We start from the raw sequence: 20,924 nt of genomic DNA, 5'->3' as shown, positions 1-20,924 counted from the left end.
AAAACTCGTTTTTTCTCCGTTTTTATCAAACGTCATGTTGATTAACTTGGCAAAAATAAACAGATATTTACTCCTTAGTAAGTTAAATTGATCTTTGATTTTTGGAGGAGGGCAATCCCGTATTCAGGATTTTTTCGGAGGGTTTATCCGAAAGGATTTTTTCAGGGTGGGTGTATGCAAAAAAAAGTCTCGAAAAACGCATAAAAAATTTTCTATAATCATTTTTGTTACAATTTTGCGAGACGGTAAAATCATTTAGGAGGGGGAGGGGGTCTTGGAAGAGGGTATAAATACTAATAAAATATGTTGTAAAAACATGTTTGCCACTGGACTTGACTTCTATTTATTCACATCTGAATACATTTTAGAAAGAGATAGAAATTTAACAACGCTTTTTGTCGCTGAAGATTCAAACATTCATAATCTTTTTATTCCCAAAGACAACTAAACCTTCAAAGGATAATTTAAAGTTTCTAAAACTGTTTGATGTCATATTATCTTTGCCTATTTTTCCTTCTACCAATATTCGTGTAACTACATATGAGGACTATTTCATCAAAAACTGAATTAGACTTTTTCGAATCTTTTAAAATTTATATAGCAGTGTAACTTTCAACTTGGAAAATCCTAACAATCGGATTTATTTTTTACGGTCCTGTGCATTTGAAAAATTTTTAATCCAAAATTATTATATTTTCCTTATGAATTCGGAAAATTGAACTTCCCAAAGTAGATAACCATTGCTACCATCCAAAATACTTGTAGGCTTAAATATTGTATTCGTCTTGAATACTAAAGGAAATGATCAATCTATTTATTCACTTCAAACAACTAGATATGTTTACCTTCATTTCCCAATAAGCCAAGAAAAAGACAAAAACAAAACCTAAGGAGTTTGCACGAGTTTTCATTTTGGTGTTTAGGGAATTTTTTTTTTGGCATTAAATTTTAGAAAGGTTCAGAAATTAAATAAAAAAAAACAAATTTTTCCTACTCAAATTAAGGAGCACCATTAAAAGTTAAAAGGACTACAAATTATTCCGGGCACGAGGGAGGCTACCCCTCCTCCATACTGCTACGCTAAAGTTTTCGCAAGAACTTTTAAAAGTGCTTCTGATTCTTATTGCAACGCCCTTGTGTTTCAAGAATCATTCTAAAAGAATTGAGACGCAAAGTCAAACTTTAGCATAAAGAGTGGAATATTGAGTGGAATATTCATTTTAAGTTTTAATGTTTCTCCTTACTTTAAATAAAAAAAATTTGTTTATTTTTTGTTTCATTTCTGATCATTTTTCAAATAGCCCCAGGGAAATTCGCCCCTCTGTGGGAAATCCCCTCTCGAAAAAAACCTCCACAGAAAGTTCCTCCCGTATAAAATCCTTCAAACATGATATCACCCCTGGACAGTTTCATCCTTGCTGTGAATTCCCCAAGAAAGTTTTTTGCTTACGATTTCGCCTGAAAAACACACCTTACCCTACTTTCATTTGAAGAAATGCTTGCTTCTGTTTAACTTCTGATTCCTCTAAGGTTCAGGGGGGATTCCCCTTGTGTGGAAAACATTTCTCTAAATCCCATCCCCCGGAAACTTTTCTTGGTGATAAATCCACCATAGGAATTTTTCCCGAGGGAAATACTGAATAAAATGGCTATCTCAAAATTTTGATCAGACGAATTTTGCCCTCCAATTTTGTAGCTAACTCAAAAAGAGCATTATAACTTTAAATTCTCGTTCGTTTAATCCCTTATGTGATATTCTAGGACCATTGGTTCGATACGATCGCCCCTGGGGAGGAAAAGCACAAAAATAAGTAAAAACGTATCCGTGATCTCTCTTCTGGCAAAATGTACAAAATTTCACATTTTTCAGCTTGTAATCTCTGCAGTAGGATTTTCTGACATGCTGATTGTGACAGTGTGTTTTTTAGTTAAGATTATTTTACTTCTAGGGGATCCTCCACCCCTTTTTGAAAATTTGGAAATTTTTTCTGGCTCGTAGGCATTGCTTGGTAACACTAACCTAACGAATATTATAGATTTTGGAATCAGATTAGTAAGCTGATTCTTTTGATGTATCTACTCTTATCAAAATTCTGTTTTTTACAGTTCTGGTTTCTATTGCACCGCGTCGCTCCAAACTTGCAGTTCGTTACCACGAACCATTTGATCACCAATGATGCATCCTTTTTTATACAGCATAGTAAGTTATCGACATATTTGTGAGTGGGTATTTTCCTTACTTATTCCATCAATTTTTTTTTTTTTAATGCCACCTATCGACTTTTTTTACTTAGATATAGCACGGCTCGGACACTTCCTAGCCTTACTTCTATATATGTGTTCACGAGTAAGAAATCAAAATTCATTGAGCTATAATTTTTGAAGTAAAAGGTATTGTCAGACCTATATAAGTAATTAAATAAAAAAACAAGTTTTTTAAACTGAAAGTGAGGAGCAACATTAAAACTTAAAACTAACAGAAATTACTCCGTATTTAAAAGAGGTTGATCCCTCCTCAACGCCCCGCTCTTTACGATAAAGTTTGACTCTTTCTCTCAACTCTACTTTTTAAAGCAGTAAAAAGGTTTAGCGTAAAGAGCGGGGCGTTGAGGAGGGAACAGCCTCTTTATTATACGGAGTAATTTCTGTTTGTTCTAAGCTTTAATGTCGCTCCTTACTTTCAGTTTATAAAAACTTGTTTTTTTTATTTAATTTCTGAACGTTTTTGAATTAATGCATGTTTTGATTTTGGCTTTCCGCGCATGAATAATTCAAACAAAATTTGTATATTTATTTATTTTATGACTAAATGGCTTTCTCATAGTTTTGATCGGATGATTTTGAGAGATCTCTTCTCTCTTCTACACTATTTCACCTAACCCTTTTTAGATAAAATAAAAAAACAAGTTTTTTGAAATGAAAGTAAGGAGCGACATTAAAACTTAAAACGAACAGAAATTACTCCGTATATGAAAGAGGTTTTTCCTCCTCGACGCCCCGCTCCTTACGCTAAAGTTTTTTATTGTTTTAAAAAGTAGAGTTGCGAAAAAGAATCAAACTTTAGCGCAAGGAGCGGGGCGTCGAGGAGGAAAAACCCCTTTCATATACGGAGTAATTTCTGTTCGTTTAAAGTTTTAATGTCGCTCCTTACTTTCATTTCAAAAAACTTGTTTTTTTATTTAATTTCTGAAAGTTTTTGAATTAATGCATGTCTGATTTTGGCTCTCCGTACATAAATTTTTACAATGAAATTTGCAAATTAATTCTTTTTTTTTGGCTAAATGGCTTTCTCTTAGTTTTGATCAGACGATTTAGAGAAATAAGGGGTGGGGAAGGAGGCCTAGTTGCCCTCCAATTTTTCGGTTACTTAAAAAGGCAACTGGATCTTTTAATTTTTAACGAACGTTTTTATTAGTAAAAAAAAATACGTAACTTAAGAATTAACTCACGTAACAAACTTTTATATTCTTATATTTTTGATTATATGTATGAAGGGGTTGGTGCCCTCGTTAATACCTCGCTCTTCACACTAAATCTTGTTTTGTCCCAGTTCTTTAAGAATGAACCCTGAATCAGAAAGGCCGTAGAATAAATAGTTGAAATTACTCAAAAAATTTTTAGCATAAAGAGCGAAGTATTTATCTCCTCCTAGATACCTCGCTCTTTATTCTAAAGTATTTTTAGAACCCCTCGTATGCGTAATAATCTCTATTCGTTTTAAGTTTTAATGCTTCTCCTTACTTTCAATTGAAAAAACTTTTTCATGTTTATATTTTCATTGTTTTTTTTAAGTAATGCTAGAAAGTCCTGCGCCCTTTTCATTGAATTTCTCTTCCCCCATGAAATATTCCTCCAAGGAAAGATCCTCCCATATAGCCCCCTCCCCTGAACCCACACCCAAACCAAAAAAATCCCCCTGATAACGTCGGTACACTTCCCAGTAACCATTACTGTATCTAAACATTGGTCAAAGTTTGTAACTTGCTGCCCCTCCCCCAGGGACTGTGGGGGGTAAGTCATCCCCAAAGACATAGTTATTATTGTTTTCGACTATGCGGAACAAAATGGCTATCTCAAAATTTTGATCCGTTGACTTTGGGAAAAAATGAGCGTGGGAGGGGGCCTAGGTGCCCTCCAATTTTTTTGGTCACTTCAAAAGGGCACTAGAACTTTTTATTTCCGTTAGAATGAGCCCTCTTGCAACATTCTAGGACCCCTTGATCGATACGATGACCCCTGGGGAAAAAAAAAACAAACAAATAAACACGCACCCGTAATTTGTCTTCTGGCAAAAAATATGAAATTCCACATTTTTGTAGATTTGACCTTGAAATTTTTTCTATAGGGTTCTCTGATACGTTGAATGCGATGGTGCGATGGTCGTTAACATAAAATGACTTTTAGGGGTGTTACCCCCTATTTCCCAAAATATGTCAAATTTTCTCAGGCTCGTTTGATGACAAAGACTAAATTTGATGAAACTTATATATTTAAAATCAGCATAAAAATCCAATTCTTTTGATATATCTTTTAGCATCGAAATTCCGTTTTTTAGAGTTTCGTTTATTATTGAGCCGGGTCGCTCCTTACTACAGTTCGTTACCACGAACTGTTTGATTGCAAACTAAGAAAGTACCTTAAATAAAAATACCAAACGGATAAAATATCATTTATTTGTTTCAATTTTAATTAAAATAATTAAAATTTTTAGTTGCAAATTCTCAAAGATAAAGATAATGACAATTCCCATAGTCTTTATGTTTATGTGAAGAAGTTGCGCCTATCTCGTGCGAAATTTGAGGCATGTAAGAAGTAAGGCCTATATTTATTGGCCTAAGGGAAGCGATGTTTACTTTTTTAATTTCATGCCCCAGTTAAACAGTAATTTCTTGTAAAGTTAAGTTCGTGTATATTGAAAAAAGAGCAAAATTGATTAATTTTTTCATACACAAGTAAAGAACAAAATCTAAGCTTTAAAAAATTGAACATTCTTGCGTTAAGTTATCATTTTGGTTTGTTTCAAGTTTTAACTTTACTTTTTACTGCCGTAAGAAAAACTTTTTTAAAACTTTTTTTTAATACAGAAATTAAAATTAAAATGGAATTTATTTTGAATCCTTGGATACCTGACCTCTTTTTTGTTTCCTCACATTGATATTTGGCAAAAAGAGGTTGAACTCATTTATATTACTTGGCGTACTTGAAAGTTTTCATTCTTCAAGATAAAGGTGATTTAAATATCATTTGACAATCAAACTGGACATAAATTTAAAATTCTTGTCCAGTACTTTTGAAATAATGGATAGTAAAATAGGAATAAAATTTAACTGCTTTCTTTCTATTCTTCGGACTATTCAAAAATGAAATAAAAACTTTCGGACCCATAATATTGGCATTCACCATTGAAATACTAGACCCAATTTTGCTTCTTTCTAAGAATGGACAGCAGAATTTCAACCCTGAATCATAAATCTAATGGGGTTTAGCATTCATTATGTTTATATAATCTGAATTCTATCAAATTTTACAGATTTGAGAAAAAATAACTTTTTGACAGTTTGAATTATAATTTCATAAGCAAGGCGTTGCTTTAAATTTTTGAATTGATTTTGAATCTCCTTTTTCTGACCAAATACAAAACAACAAGTTGGATTTTTTTTTCATATAGAAGCTAAGAGTGACAATAAAACAAAAACAGAACAGAAACTGCTCCGTATATGAGGGGAACTGCAACCATCTCAACTGTTCGATCTTTACGGTATAAATAAAAAAAAACAAGTTTTTTTTTTAACTGAAAGTAAGGAGCGATATTAAAACTTAAAACGAACTCCAAAAAATTGGAGAGCAATTAGACCCCCTCCCGTCCTCTTTTTTCCCGAAGTCAACGGATCAAAATTTTCAGATAGCCATTTTGTTCAGCATAGTCGAAAACATAATAACAGTGTCTTTGCGGCAGACTTACTCGCCCCCACAGTCCCCGGGGGAGGGGCTGCAAATTACAAACTTTGACCATTTTTTACATACAGTAATGGTTATTGGGAAGTGTACAGACGTTAACACGCATCCGTGATTTGTCTTCTGGCAAAAAATATAAAATCCACATATTGTTGATAGAACCTCGAAATTTCTACAGCAGGTTTCTCTGATAAGCTGAATCTGATGGCGTGATTTTCTTTAAAATTTTATGAATTTTAGGGGGGGGTTTCCCCTACTTCCTAAAATAAGACAAATTTTCTCAGGCTCGTAACTTTTGATGGGTAAGACTAAACTTGACGATACTTATATATTTAACATCAGTATTAAAATGTGATTCTTTTGATGTAACTGTTGGTATCAAAACTCTGTTTTTTAGAGTTTTGGTTACTATTGACCCGGGTTGCTCCTTACTACAGTTCCTTACCGTTCAGTACGAACAGTTTGATACCTCAATCTTTACGCTAAATTATTTTTAGTAATTTCAACTATTTATTCTACGGCCTTTGTATTTCAGGGGTCATTCTTAAAGAATTGGGACAAAATTAAAGCTTTAGTCTATAGAGCGAGGTATGAACGAGGGGGATAACCCCTCATATCTATATATATAAAAATAAGTTGTTTGTTTGTGTGTTGACTGACGTCATGTTTGTGTGTCGACTGACGTCATTATAAGGATTGAACATTATGCCGTCACGAAGTTGTTTGTCGACTCACATCATGTTTGTCGACTGACGATATTACGGACCGAGACACCGGGACACAAATGACGACCGGGACACAGGGAATATAAATGACGACCGGGACATTCAAAGAGAAATTACAGACTGGGACACCGGGACGCAAATAACGACCGGGACACAGGGAATATAAATGACGACCGGGACACAGGGACACAACTACAACGGGGACGCCGGGGGGCACAGGGGGATATATAAATGACGACCGGGACACAGGGAATGTTCGATTAGCTATCACCATCAACAAAGCTCAAGGGCAATCATTAGAATAATGAGGTATAGATCTGAATACGGATTGTTTTTCCCATGGACAACCGGGACACAATTGACGACCGGGACACAGGGAATATCCTCAGTTGCAAGAGGATTCAGGTGAATGGCATGCGTATTCACTAGCGAGAAACAAGGTCACTCGGCTTCTTAGGGCTAATCGTGAAGAGCTTGAGTCGCGTATTATTCACTCAAGCACCGCATCACCCAAAATATTTTGGAAATATGTAAATAGGAATAAGCCTAACCTTGCACCATCTTCATCTATGTTCACACATCAGGATACACACCAAAAGATTGATAGTGATTCTGAGAAGGCTCTTATTTTTAACCAAATTTTTTCTTCAGTTTTTGTTAAAACACAGCCAATTCATTCAAGTGAAGCTAATTTTGCATCTCAAGTAGAGTCGATTGCGTCGCCGGACATTCTTGTTCCATTTGATGATTCAGGTTTCTCATTGACTGAAGTTTGTACTATTCTTATAAAATTGGATACGTCTAAAGCGCTGGATATAGATGGTTTCCCGAACATAATGATAAGACCAATTGCTCATGAAATTGCAGAACCACTTAACTATATATTTAACTTATCTTTGGCGCATGGACTGTGTCCGTCAGGGTGGAAGAAGGCCTTGGTAAAGCCGCTTCACAAAAGTGGCTCCAGGTCAGATTTTAAAAACTATCGGCCAATTTCAATCACGTCTATTTTTTGCCGAGTGATGGAAAAGTTGGTTGTTTCACGCGTTCAAAAGTATTTTGACGGAAATCATCTTTGGAATCCTGCTCAGCATGGTTTCCGAAAAAATAGGTCTTGTAATACTCAGCTTCTTGAGGTTACTTTGGATTTTCAACGTTTTGCCGATTTAGCTATACCCTTTAACTGCATTTACATCGACTTCTCGAAGGCATTCGACAAAGTCTCAATACCCACCCTTCTTAAAAAATGTGCAGCTTATAAACTGGGTAAAAAAAAAATTGCATTTATTGCTGATTATCTAAACGGACGAACTCAGCAGGTTGTTGTTGGTGGAGCTGTGTCATCAGACCGGGACATCGGGACACAAATGACGACCGGGACACCGGCACATAAATATAAATGACGAGTGGGACACTCAAAGAGAAAGCGACCAGGACACAAGGAATGTTCGATTAGCAATCACCATCAACAAAGCACCGGGACACAAATGACGACCGGGACACAGGGAGTATAAATGACGGCCAGGACATAAGTAAAAAAAAACTAAAAAAAAACTAAAAAAAGGTAAAAATTACAAAAAAACTAAAAAGAAAAAAAACTAAAAACTAATAAAAAACTAAAAAAGCTAAAAAACTAAAAAAACTAAAAAAAGAAAAAAATAAAAAAGGAAAAAAAAAATGAAAAATAAAGGAGAGAAACAAAACTAAAAAAAAATAAAAATAAAAAAACTAAAAAGAAAAAAAGGAGAAAAATACAAAAATTTATTTCATCATATACCATTTCAAAAACGAATGTATATACAGACCGGGACACCGGGATACAAATGACGACCGGGACACAGGGAATATAAATGACGACCGGGACACAGGGACACAACTACAACGGGGATGCCGGGGGGCACAGGGGGATATATAAATGACGACGGGGACACAGGGTATTTTCGATTAGCAATCACCATCAACAAAACTCAAGGGCAATCATTAGAATCATGAGGTATAACTAAAAAAAACTAAAAAAAAGGTAAAAAACTAAAAACTAAAAAAAAAGACCAATTCAAAAACGAATGTATATACAGACCGGGACACAAATGACGACTGGGACACCGGGACACAAGGAATATAAATGACGCCCGGGACACTCAAAGAGAAATCAGAGACTGGGACACCGGGATACAAATGACGACCGGGACACAGGGAATATAAATGACGACCGGGACACAGGGACACAACTACAACGGGGACGCCGGGGGGCACAGGGGGATATATAAATGACGACGGCGACACAGGGAATGGTCGATTAGCAATCACCATCAACAAAGCTCAAGGGCAATCATTAAAATCATGAGGTATAGATCTGAATACGAATTGTTTTCCCATTGACCATTATATTTTGCATGTTCAAGAGTCGGTAAACCTGACAATCTATTTATATGCCCAGACAATGGGACAGCAAAGAATGTTGTATATTCGCAATTTTTAAATAGTTAAAAACATATACATATATATATATATATATATATATATATATATATATATATATATATATATATATATATATATATATATATATATTATATCTATCTATATTCACAGGTGGGACATAGGGACACAACTACAATGGCGCGTAACTAATATGGCGCGTAACGACTTACGCGCGCTGGGGGGCTTGGGGGGGCGTGAAGCGCCCCCACCAACTAGGTGTTGGGGTCGCGCGAAGCGCCACCCCAACAGCTAGTATATATATATATATATATATATATATATATATATATATATATATATATATATATATATATATATATATATATATATATATATATATATATATATATATATATATATATATATATATATATATATATATATATATATATATATATTCACGGGTGGGACACATTGACACAATTACAATGGCGCGTAACTAATATGGAGCGTAACGACTTACGTGCGTGGGGGGCTTGGGGGGCGCCACTCCAACAGCTAGTACATAATAAAAATATACGAATATAGAAGTTTGTTACGTAAGTTAACTCGTAAGTTGCGTATATTTTTTTTACTAATAAAAACGTTCGTTAAAAATTAAAAAATCTATTGGCCTTTTTAAGTAACCGAAAAATTGGAGGGCTACTAGGCCTCCTCTCCCGCCGTTTCTTCTTAAAATCGTCCGATCAAAACTAAGAGAAATCCAGTTAGGAAAAAAAAAACACAAATTTAGTTTTAATTATTCATATGTGGAGAGATAAAATCAAACATGCATTAATTCGAAAAAGTTCAGACATTAAATAAAAAACAAGTTTTTTTAAACTGAAAGTAAGGAGCTACATTAAAACTTAAAACGAACAGAAAGTACTCCGTGTATGAAAGGGGATGTCCCCTCCTCAACGCCCCACTCTTTGCGCTAAACTTTTTCACTCTTTTAAAAATTAGAGTTGAGAGACAGAGTCAAACATTAGCGTAAAGAGCGAGTCCTTGAGAAGGGACCTTCCCTTTCATACATGGAGTAATTTCTGTTACAAGTTTAAATGTCGCTCCTGACTTGCAGTTAAAAGAACTTGTTTTTTTTTTAATTTAGGAGGAGATGAACTCCTCGTATGCGTAATAGTCTCTGTTTGTATTATTTTTAATGCTGCTCCTTATTTTTAATATAAAAAAAACTATTCATATTTATTTTTTCATTTTTTTAAATAATGCTAGAAAATCCTACGCCCCCTTGATGAAATTTCTCTTCCCCCATGGCAAATTCCTCCAAGGGAAGATCCTTCCGCCAACCCCCTTCCCTCAACCCTCCCTTCAACCAAAAAAATTCCCCCGATAAAGTCTTTACACTTCCTAATAACCATTAGGCTACTGTATGTAAACAATGGGCAAAGTTTGTAATTTGCAGCCCCTCCCCCGGGGACTTTGGGTGAGTAAGTCAGCCCCAAATACATTGTTATCATGTTTTTCGACTATGTTGTACAAAATGGCTATCACAAAATTTTGCCTGGAGGCAAGTGTTGTAAATTATAAGATACGAAAAACTAGAAATATTCAGTTTATAAACGAATAAAAAATTGTGATACTAAAAACACTAAGAAATCAATTAAAAAATAATTGCCATAAAGAGAAGTTTTTCAGAGGCAACCTAATTAAAAAAAGGTAATAAAAAAAAATTGTCCAAGAAAAGTAAAGAGCCATTTTGAACTTTAGACCGGCAGAAATAAGTTCCTATGACAATACAATTCCATAAGTAACTGTTAAATTGTGATCGTCTATTTTATTTTTTAGGTTTAAGACGGGAAAAACTGTAGAGATATTCATTTTATAGACCTCTGTCCCGGTCGTCATTTATGTCCCGGTCTCTAATTTCTCTTTTTCTTTTTTCAGTTTTCTTTTTCTTCTTTAGTTTTCAGCGTCACTATGGAATACATATCGCCGAACCTTCGTTTTTTTACTAAAATCTGGTAGGCATTGGTGACCTTATCCAAGTCAAAATCCCAAACCCAATCATCATCGCTATCATTTTCAGTTTTGATGTTTTGACTCTCGCTGTCCAGGTGTATTTTCATCTAACTGCGCGGTTTTGCGTTCTTTAGCTGCAAGCCTGTTTTCATGCTGTTCTTGTGATTCCTCGGCACGCTTTCTTTTCTTACTTTCTCTAACAGCCGCAAGCCTGTTTTCATGCTGTTCTTGTGATTCCTCGGCACACTTTCTTTTCTTACTTTCTCTATCAGCCGCAAGTCTTTTGGCATAAACTCGTTGAACAGCTTCCTCGGCTGTTGCCATTGCAGGTTCTTCAGTCATTTTACAATTAAAAATTTCTCTTTCAACACAATTAAAAATTTGTCTTTGAACGATTTTCTTAAATATTTATAATAACGTCATATACTAAGCATCGTCATAACAAACATGACGACAACTAACTTCATGACGACATACAGCTCAATCCTTATAATGACGTCAGTCGACAGACACGCAAACAAACAACTTATTTATATGTATATATATATATATATATATATATATATATATATATATATATATATATATATATATATATATATATATATATATAATGTTTGTTTGAAAAGCCAAAAAAACGCAAAGTTGTAGTTGCAGTTACTGTAAATGGTGATTCTTTGGAACCAACACCTGAACTATCAAATGTAATAGGATGCGAAAATCGACAACCTGGACCATCAACTGCGACAACATTAATACCGGCAGCTAAAGCAAAGGCCATTGCTAAATTGTCTGAAGTAATCAAAATCCAAAACATGTCAAAAATGAAAATAAAGAAAATGAAGAGCGAAGACCCGGGTGGTTAGAAGATATTAAGAAACGAGATTAGAGCATGTCGAAAAAGAAAATAAAGAGCAAAGATGCACGCAGGTAGAAGACATGTGACACAGAGAAAGTGAGCGAGTCAATAATGGAAATGAAGAGCATAGACACGCTTTATAAGATATGTGACACCGAGCATGTGCGCTATTCAAAAATGAAACTCAAGAGCAAATATACACATGGTTAGAAGAACAACAGTGGCGTGTCAAAAATGAAAATAAAGAGCAAAGACACACATGGTTAGAAGACATGTGACACTGAGCATGCGAGCAAGTAAAAATGAAAGAGCAAGGACACAAGGGGTTAGAATAAATGCGACAAGAAACATGTGAGCGACTAAATGAAAATCAAGAGCAAATAAACACGCGGTTAGAAGAACAGTGGCGGCGTTACAAAAAAGAAAATGAAGAGCAAAGACACATGGGGTTAGAAGACATGCGACACTGAACATGTGAGTGAGTAAATAAAAATCAACCTGGGCAGCGAGAACCAAACGTATGATAGCGATGATTATTGGGTTTGGGATTTTGACATGGATAAAGGTCATCAATACCTACCATTCCGATAAAATGTCCCTTTCCCGATGTATATGAATTGCTTTCACCCACATTTTAAAGGCCTGATTTTTCTTTGAATATAATTCTAGGGATACCTTGGCTTTGGATTAATATACTCATGATGAAAGAGCGTGATGTTAAAAGCTTGTGAATGGGTAATGTGATTAAAACTGGTCCCTTCAATCAACTGATTTCGGAGGTCTTTGGTTAGTCGGTGTCCCACTGGTCAACAAAACAGGCGAGTTCACCTGTTTTGTGCATAAATCTTTCATAGTCATTCATGATAAGTTCTTGACGAGTTCAAGTGTTTTGTCCTGTGTGACAATATGGCAAATAAAACTTAGTTATAATTTCTACCCCTGCATTTAGTTATTCCGAAGCTTAGAACTAAGCGTGGTGGCCAGTGGGAGTAACCAAGCAATATTGTTTGAGACAGATCCCAAGTGTGAGGCTTTCTCCCAGACGGTTTTCTGTTAGTTATAGGAAGTTTAGTCATAAACTGTACAGGTTATTTTGTATGAGGAGTGGAGTGTGAGATTCAGTATGTATGTGGCACCCTCCAAATCTAAAACGCACATTTTCATGTTTTACTTAACACTATTATTGTAAAGTTACTTTATATCAATTCGGTTCAAAGAATAAGAGATATACATATACTTTTCTGACAAGAAATACTAAGACATATAATGTGAAAATGAAGAGCAGAACCATAGAGAAGTAAAGACAAACAGAAACAGGTCTAAATTTTTTTTAAACCAATGACAAAAGTTCTTTGGCTATTTGCACTTTCGTATCAATAAGTTTGTTCAAGACAGATTTTCTTTATTTCTCAATTCCGTTTTTCGTGCAGAAAGGAAACAATAATTCAATCAAACAGTTCGTGGTAATGAACTGTAGTAAGGAGCGACCCGACTCAATAGTAACCAAACCTCTAAAAAAAAACAGGATTTTGATACCAATATCTACATAAAAATCTAATTTAAATCCTGATTTTAAATATATAAGTTTCACCGAGTTTAGTCTTACCCATCAAAAGTTACGAGCCTGAAAAAATTTGCCTTATTTTAGAAAATAGTGGGAAACACCCCCTTAAAGTCACAGAATCTTAACGAAAATCACAGAATCAGATTCAACGTATCAGAGAGTCCTATCGTAGCAGGTTCAAGCTCCTATCTACACAAATGTAAAATTTTATATTTTTTGCTAGAAGGCAGATCACGGATGGGAGTTTATTTTTTTTTTCTTTCTTTTCCCCAGGTGTGATCGTATTGAACCAGTGGTCCTAGAATGTTCCAAGAGGGTTCATTCTAACGGAAATGAAAAGTTCTAGCGCCCATTTTAAGTGACGAAAAAACTTGGAGGGCATTAGGCCCCCTCCCACGCTAATTATTTTCCCAAAGTCACCGGATCAAAATTCTGAGATGGCCATTTTATTTAGCATAGTCGAAAAACCTTATAACTATGTCTTTGGGGACGACTTACTCCCCACAGTCCCCGTGGGAGGGGCTACAAGATACAAACTTTGACCAGTGCTTACGTATAGTAATGATTATTGGGAAGTTTTTGGAATTATTAGGAATGATTTTGGGTACTTACGTTTTATGGGGGATTTTTTGGTTGTGAGGGGAGGGGTTGAGAAGAGAGACATACGAATACAGAAGTTCGTTACGAAAGCTAACTCGTAAGTTACGTTTATCTTTTACTAATAAAAACGTTCGTAAAAAATTAAAACATTTAGTTGCTTTTTTAAGTAATCAAAACATTTCTAGAGCAACTAGGCCTCCTCCACCGCCCCATCTTTTTCAAAATTTTCGATCAAAACTATGAAAAAGCCATTTAGGCAAAAAAATATGTAAATTTCGTTTTAATTATTCATCTGCGGAGAGCCAAAATCAAAACATACATTAATTCAAAAACGTTCAGAAAATAAATAAAAAAAACAAGCTTTTTTTTAACTTGAAGTAAGGAGCGATATTAAAACTTAAAACGAACAGTAATTACTTCGTATATGAAAGGGCTGCTCCCTCCTTAACACCCCGCTCTTTACGCTAGAGTTTTTTTTACTGTTTTAAAGAGTAGAGTTGAGAGAAAGAGTAAAGATTTAGCGTAAGGAGCGCGGCGTTGAGGAGGGAGCAGCCCCTTTCATATACGAAGTAATTTCTGTTCATTTTAAGTTTTAATATCGCTCCTTACTTTCAGTTAAAATTTTTTTTTTATTTATTTATTCTTGTATTGCAATACTCACTTGCCAAATTTAGTAACAATGCCCATTTTTTGTTAATTTGCAAAGTATTGATATTTATTTTGATTTCAATAATATTTAATTTCTTTTCAAGGATTCAGAGATTACCTTTATATTTTGTCGATGTTAACATCCATTTCAACTCTGCCCAAAACCTACCGAGCTAGTGTTGGCCTTAGGGATGGCTAATTACAGTGTGGAAGGGAGTTTTCTTCTCATTTGATATTTGTACGCTGAATTTCGTACAAACATAGCAAAAGTCATCCGATATGATCATTCAATTTCAATTTCAATTTCATTGTTGACAATGTCAGTCAACAATGTTGACTAACATTGTAAATGAAAGACTAGAACTGACTGACTAGCATTGCAAACAAAAGACTAGCACTAACTGACTAGCATCCCAGACAAATCGAGTATAAACTGTAAACTCTAACCATTCAATCTGACCATTCAATTTCAATGCCACACTTCCTACAGCTGTTAGCCTACATAGAATTTTGACCAAAGTGAATGTGATCCACACATTCAATAATTTAAGTTGCTCATCTGTTCAATCATTAAAACCAAACAAGAATTTAAAGATGGTGTTTTCTAGAGATGTAATATGTTAGGAAGAAAAGCATGTATATTTTCAGCTTCGAATGGTGGGGTAAACAAATTTATTAATTTTTTTTTCTCTTGCATGAGTTTATTTTGGTAGTAGATGGATGGATTAGCAATAAATGAAGCAAATAAAAAAGTTGCTCTGCGTACACTTTCTAATGAACTTCTCGCTCTTGCAGCCTGTGTATAATCTGATTTCAAAGAACTCAAAAGGGAAAGCCCAAGTATAAGATATTAACCTTTACCAATATGTTTAATTGTAATATCTCTTCGTTTTCCGCCTACAGAGCCCCACCCTTACGGAAGGATGCTTTACGGAAAGACAATTCCCCTCTACATATACATGTAAAATTGAGTCGACAAAGAGAAAGTAAGACAAATAAAAAGAGCTTCGTATAGGAACTCCGGCGAATTTCCCCAGAAATTTCTCCCGAAAAGCTCACTCTCCAGAAGCCAGGGGCTATGGGGGGGGGTCACGTTATCCCGAAAGGCATAGCTACTAAAATTTTCAACTATTTTGAACAAAACGGATATCTCAAAATTTTTATCGGAAGTCTTTGAGGAAGAAGGAATTATGAAAGGGAAGCTAGCCCTCAAATTTGTTGGTCACTTGAAAAGGCACTAGAACTTTTAGTTTCCATTCGAATAAGCCCTTTCCCAAAATTTTAGAATCATTGGTTCAATCTGATCGCCCCACGGAAGAAAAAAAAACAAATAAACACTCATCCATCACCTTTCTTCTGAAAAAAAAACAACAAAATCCCACATTTTTGCAAATGGGAGCTTGAATCTTCTACAACCAGATACGGTAAACCTGCTGGTATGATTTCCATAAGGTTTATTGACTTTTAAGGGGTGTTCCCCACCTTTTTCGAAAAGCAGGCAAATTTTTTCAGGCTCGTAGTTTTTGATGGTTAACACTAAACTTAACAAATCTTATATGTTTGGAAACAGCATAATAAACCAATTCTTTTGATATGAATATTGATATGAAAATTCTATTTTTAATAGTTTGGGTTATCATTGAGCCGTGTCGCTACTTACATACAGTTCATTGCCACGAACTGTTTGATATTGTACAGGGCTTCTGTGTTAGGAGGAGAATCAAAGATAATTTCAGCTTGGGAATAAAAAATAAATAACCAAATGGTTTGGTATACAATTTTATTGTTGTTTTTTTTTTGTCTTGCAGAAATGATATCTGATAAGTCAAGTGGATGGGTTTGTTTTGGTAATATATGATTGAATTAGCTATAAATAAAAAAAATTAAAAAATTGTTTTACTTACCCTTTCTGATGGATTTCTCGCTCTTGCAGCCTGTGCATAATCTGATTTCAACGAATTCAAAACGGAAAGTTCAAGTATAAGAAATTGGTCTTTACTAAAATGTTTAGTTTTAATATCTCTCCGATTTCCACAGAGTGCCGTTGTGGGTATACTTCTTTCATTTACTTCTGCTTTATCTAAATGCTGATACAACTTCACATTGTCACTACCAAAGCATCTGCAAAAAAGCCATATGAATAGTCTAGAGTTAATCAAGTATTAAAAATAATCTTTTATTATAAGCTGTACATAATTAGTTTGTATAAATCATTAGTAAAAATTAGATAAGATTAATTTGTTCCCTTTTTTCTAGAAAACATTTGCAATTTATTACCTAAACATCACACCATTTGTATGAGAATTTATTAGTTTGTTTTCTTTTGTTTCTCCGTGACTCTTTCACATTTAAGAATTACAAGCTTTGATCATAAGCTTTATTATCTTTCTTTATGTTTTCTTAAAAAGTATCTGAGTACGGAAAGTCGTGTTTAAATTGGAATACTAAGCTTCTTAGTCCGTAAGTATTAATAAGGTATTCAATAAATTTTGTAGCTCTGACACTACTTACGCCTGTCTTGAAGACAAAACTGCGTAGAACGTGATCATAAAATCTATTAAAAACAATTTTATTTTGAGGGTTAATTTCTTTGAACCTAACTTTCTTAAGACCCTTTAAAAGCAGAAAATATAAGAATACCGATGTTTCAAAGACGCTTACAGGTGTTCACTGACTTGTCTTACAAGACTCCTGCCACATGGTGAGTGGCGTAAAGAGCGCCACAAACTTTCTCTTCCAGACGGAACAATCTACTGCTATGAGAGGGACATTAGCAATGACAATGCCAGCTGTTTTGAGTAACTACATTAGGCTCTACGTCTACCTGGTCCGATGTCTGCTCCTCGGCTGCAACCAAACATGCGATAAAAGGTTGGATTCGTAACGAATTTTGAACAGGATCTGCTGAGTGGCATCCAGGGGAAGTGCACAAATCGTCTGAGGTTTTTCTTAACAATGATGCTTGAATTGGTGTTTTGAGTTGAGAATGGTGCTTCGTGAATAAGGACAAGGAGCCTTTTGCTGCTCATAAAATAGCCCTTTTGAAGCCTCTCGATTCAACAGAGTTGTTACGTCTCATGTGCGTCTATCGTACTATCTATCATACTAATGACGGGCGTCTATCAATAGTATCATATTATTGCTGGATACAAGGGAATATATTTCAGCCATGTAGACCAGGAATAGGCTCACCGATGAATTTTAAATGCTCATCTTAGTGTGACTAGGAATATTGGGCTTTTTACAAAACGGTATCAATTCCTCCGAAAACAGAAGAAACATTTACAGTCCAGCTACCCAACCCTGCTTCCATGAAGCTATCGCTCAAAAACACAGAGCCAAGACAGGTGTGTTTGTGACAATTTTAACATGGGCTCCAGAGTCTGTAATGAAATCTAGGGCCGTAAATGGGCTTTTTGGCTCGACTGCCATTATCTTACCCTTATCATTGTTCTTTGGGAGTTTATTTTAAGCCCAACTTTACCTCCCTTTTTCTGCAGGAAAGTGAGAGGTATGGACTCAGTAGCAAAACTAGTTTAGGGATGAAAAGATCAAGTCAAGATTTGATCTCCAAATAAGAAGCCACAAGGAAAAAGGCTCAAATAAATATTATGACTTCAAATTTTAAAATTTTAATTTAATCCAAAGACAATGAAGGTTTAATGCAAAAAGCTACACATTTTTTACCGCTCTCTGCAGCCTGGGATTACAATGGGTACGCCTGCACTCTTGAGCTTTATTTATGGCTCTTAGTGTGTAGCTAATTTTTGTATTAACTACCATCTTTTGGTTGAAATTACATGTCACCAATATGGTAAGAATAAAATGTCCCAGAATGATACTACAGTAGGAGCCAAAGAAGAAGAAGACTGAATATACACTTATTGGCATCTTAACGGGATTTAAAACAGATCTAAACAATGGACCAACCCCAGTGAGAAGACATTTGGGAAGCAGTACATATGAGGATGATTAGTGACTCTGGATTCCACGGGTACCTTAAGTGGCACAAGAAAAACTAAGATTTAAGGTATGGTAATTGCAATCTTTCAGTTTAGTTCTTTTCCAAACAACATAATCAAATCGAAAGAAAAGAAAAAATTGTGGCAAGCATAAAATATGGATTTAAGCTGGTATGTTAGTTCAGGGAATGCCCATTAGGACTGTTTTAGCCAGGATTAAAAGTAATGTAGAGAATAAAGAGAATTTGAAGTTTTTAGTTCTTGGACAATACTGTAATTTCCATAACCATAATCAACGTGGTATCATTGACCACGTAAACAATGGTATAAACAGCATTTTGATGTTCTTCCCAGCCACTTGGTATCGAAGAGATTGTAGTAGAAACTAGAGAGGAGCTCCCTTGAATGGAAAAACGAAGTCAGCCCTTTTCTTTCAACCCCCCTGAAGACAGATCAAAATTTGAAAGCGATGATGACTACTACTAATGCAACACAATTACTGCTCCTACTACTGCCACTCCTACTATGATGCTAGACTATTAAGGTTAAGTATACTAAGGTGAAAATTTGAACTAAATCAAAACACGCTATTTGCATGCAGATTGTCGAAGAACATACCTCAAAAATGGATTTGAATATTAAGTAGGAACTTTCAGTGAATTCTTAAAGGAGAAGATCAATTGTCCAAAAGGTAATATTTGCATGTTACTACTAATGCTACTGGCAATGCTGTTTTTTCTGCTACCCCTACTGCTGCTACTAGTACTATTCTATTCCAACTACTACATTAATCGCGACTACTTGTTAGTCTAAGAGTATTAGGATGAAAATGGAGTCTAAAGGGGGTCGAATGGGCGCGTCAGTAATATTTTTGGAATGGCTTACCGAATCAATATGAAACTTCTAGGGTATCAAGAGGGGGGTGTTCAACTGAAGAAACGGCAACATATACATGCTACTACTGCTATTAATACTGCTGCTACTGTTCTTACTACTACTACAAAAAAAAACACTAGTACTGCTACTACTTTCCTTACTACTGCCACTACTACTATAACACTGGCACTATTAATGATGGTAAAAACTTGAGAAAATACAGAGGAGATATTTGAACCAAATTAAAACACAGTGGCATTCAGATTGCCAAAAGGACGTATCTCAAAAAAGCATTTTGGTATTAAGTTGAAACTTTCAGAGAATGTTTAAATAGGAAGATCAATTGACCAAAAGGTAATATGTGCACACTGCTATTAATACTACAACCACTGCTACTTTTAATGCAACTACTACTGCTACTATCCCTACTACTCCATCTACTTACTCCTATTACAACTACTTGTAATGCTAAGAGTATTAAGATACAAATTTCAGGAACTATATTAATATAAAAGCTATCAAAAGGGTGTACTGACAATGTCATAGCAACGTCTTTAAGTTGAAACTTCCAAGGGCTTGATAAGGGAAAGGTTCGACTGACCAAAAGGCAACATGTTAATACTACTGCTGCTGCTAGTACTAGCGCTATTGCTGTTAATACTACTACTGGTACTACTAGTACTAATACTACATCTGTGACTACTGCTATTAGAACTGTACCTTAGGGTATGAATGTGAAATTTTAGCGAATATTTAGGAGAGAAAATGAACTAAATCACAACACGCCGTCTGTAAGCAGTTTTTCAAAAGGGCGTATCAGTAATCTCTTAGGAATGGTTCGCTATGTTAAATTGAAACTTACAGGGATTGTTGGGGACTGTTGAACCAACCGAAAGACAATATTTGAATCCTAATGCTACTGTTTCTACTCATACCACTGTCTTTAGTACTTCTACTGCTGCTACTATTACTACTACTACTACTACTACTACTACTACTACTACTACTACTACTACTACTACTAAAGCTAAGGGTATTAAAAAAAAATTGTGGAAATATTCAAATAATATTAAACTAAATTGAACCACACTATGTGCAAACAAGTTGTCAAGAAGATGTATCAACAATGTTATAGAAATGGCTTATGGTATTAGGTTGAAACTTTCAGCGAATGTTGAGAGGGATGCTGAAGAAAACCGAAGGTTCTATGTGCATGCTGCTACCAATGCTATTACTGTGACTACAACTACTGCTACTACGCAAGCTAAGGCTATTAAGGTGAAGCTATCATGGAA

The 20,924-nt window shown here is 35.1% G+C and overlaps 1 protein-coding gene across 2 annotated transcripts in view; it reads right to left on the bottom strand.

Moving 5' to 3' along the window:
- LOC136043753 (suppressor of lurcher protein 1-like) overlaps positions 1 to 20,924 on the bottom strand; it is an 840,975-nt gene that overhangs the window by 457,878 nt on the left and 362,173 nt on the right. For both annotated transcript variants that reach the window (XM_065728675.1, XM_065728680.1), the window contains exon 4: positions 16,696 to 16,912. In XM_065728675.1, the coding sequence (XP_065584747.1) occupies positions 16,696 to 16,912 (217 nt within the window). The remainder of the gene's footprint in view (positions 1 to 16,695; positions 16,913 to 20,924) is intronic.

The sequence above is a fragment of the Artemia franciscana genome, chromosome 2 (assembly GCF_032884065.1).
Source record: "Artemia franciscana chromosome 2, ASM3288406v1, whole genome shotgun sequence".
Lineage (NCBI taxonomy): Eukaryota > Metazoa > Arthropoda > Branchiopoda > Anostraca > Artemiidae > Artemia > Artemia franciscana.
Note: the sequence above shows the minus strand (reverse complement) of the source record. Positions and strands in the feature narration are given on the sequence as shown.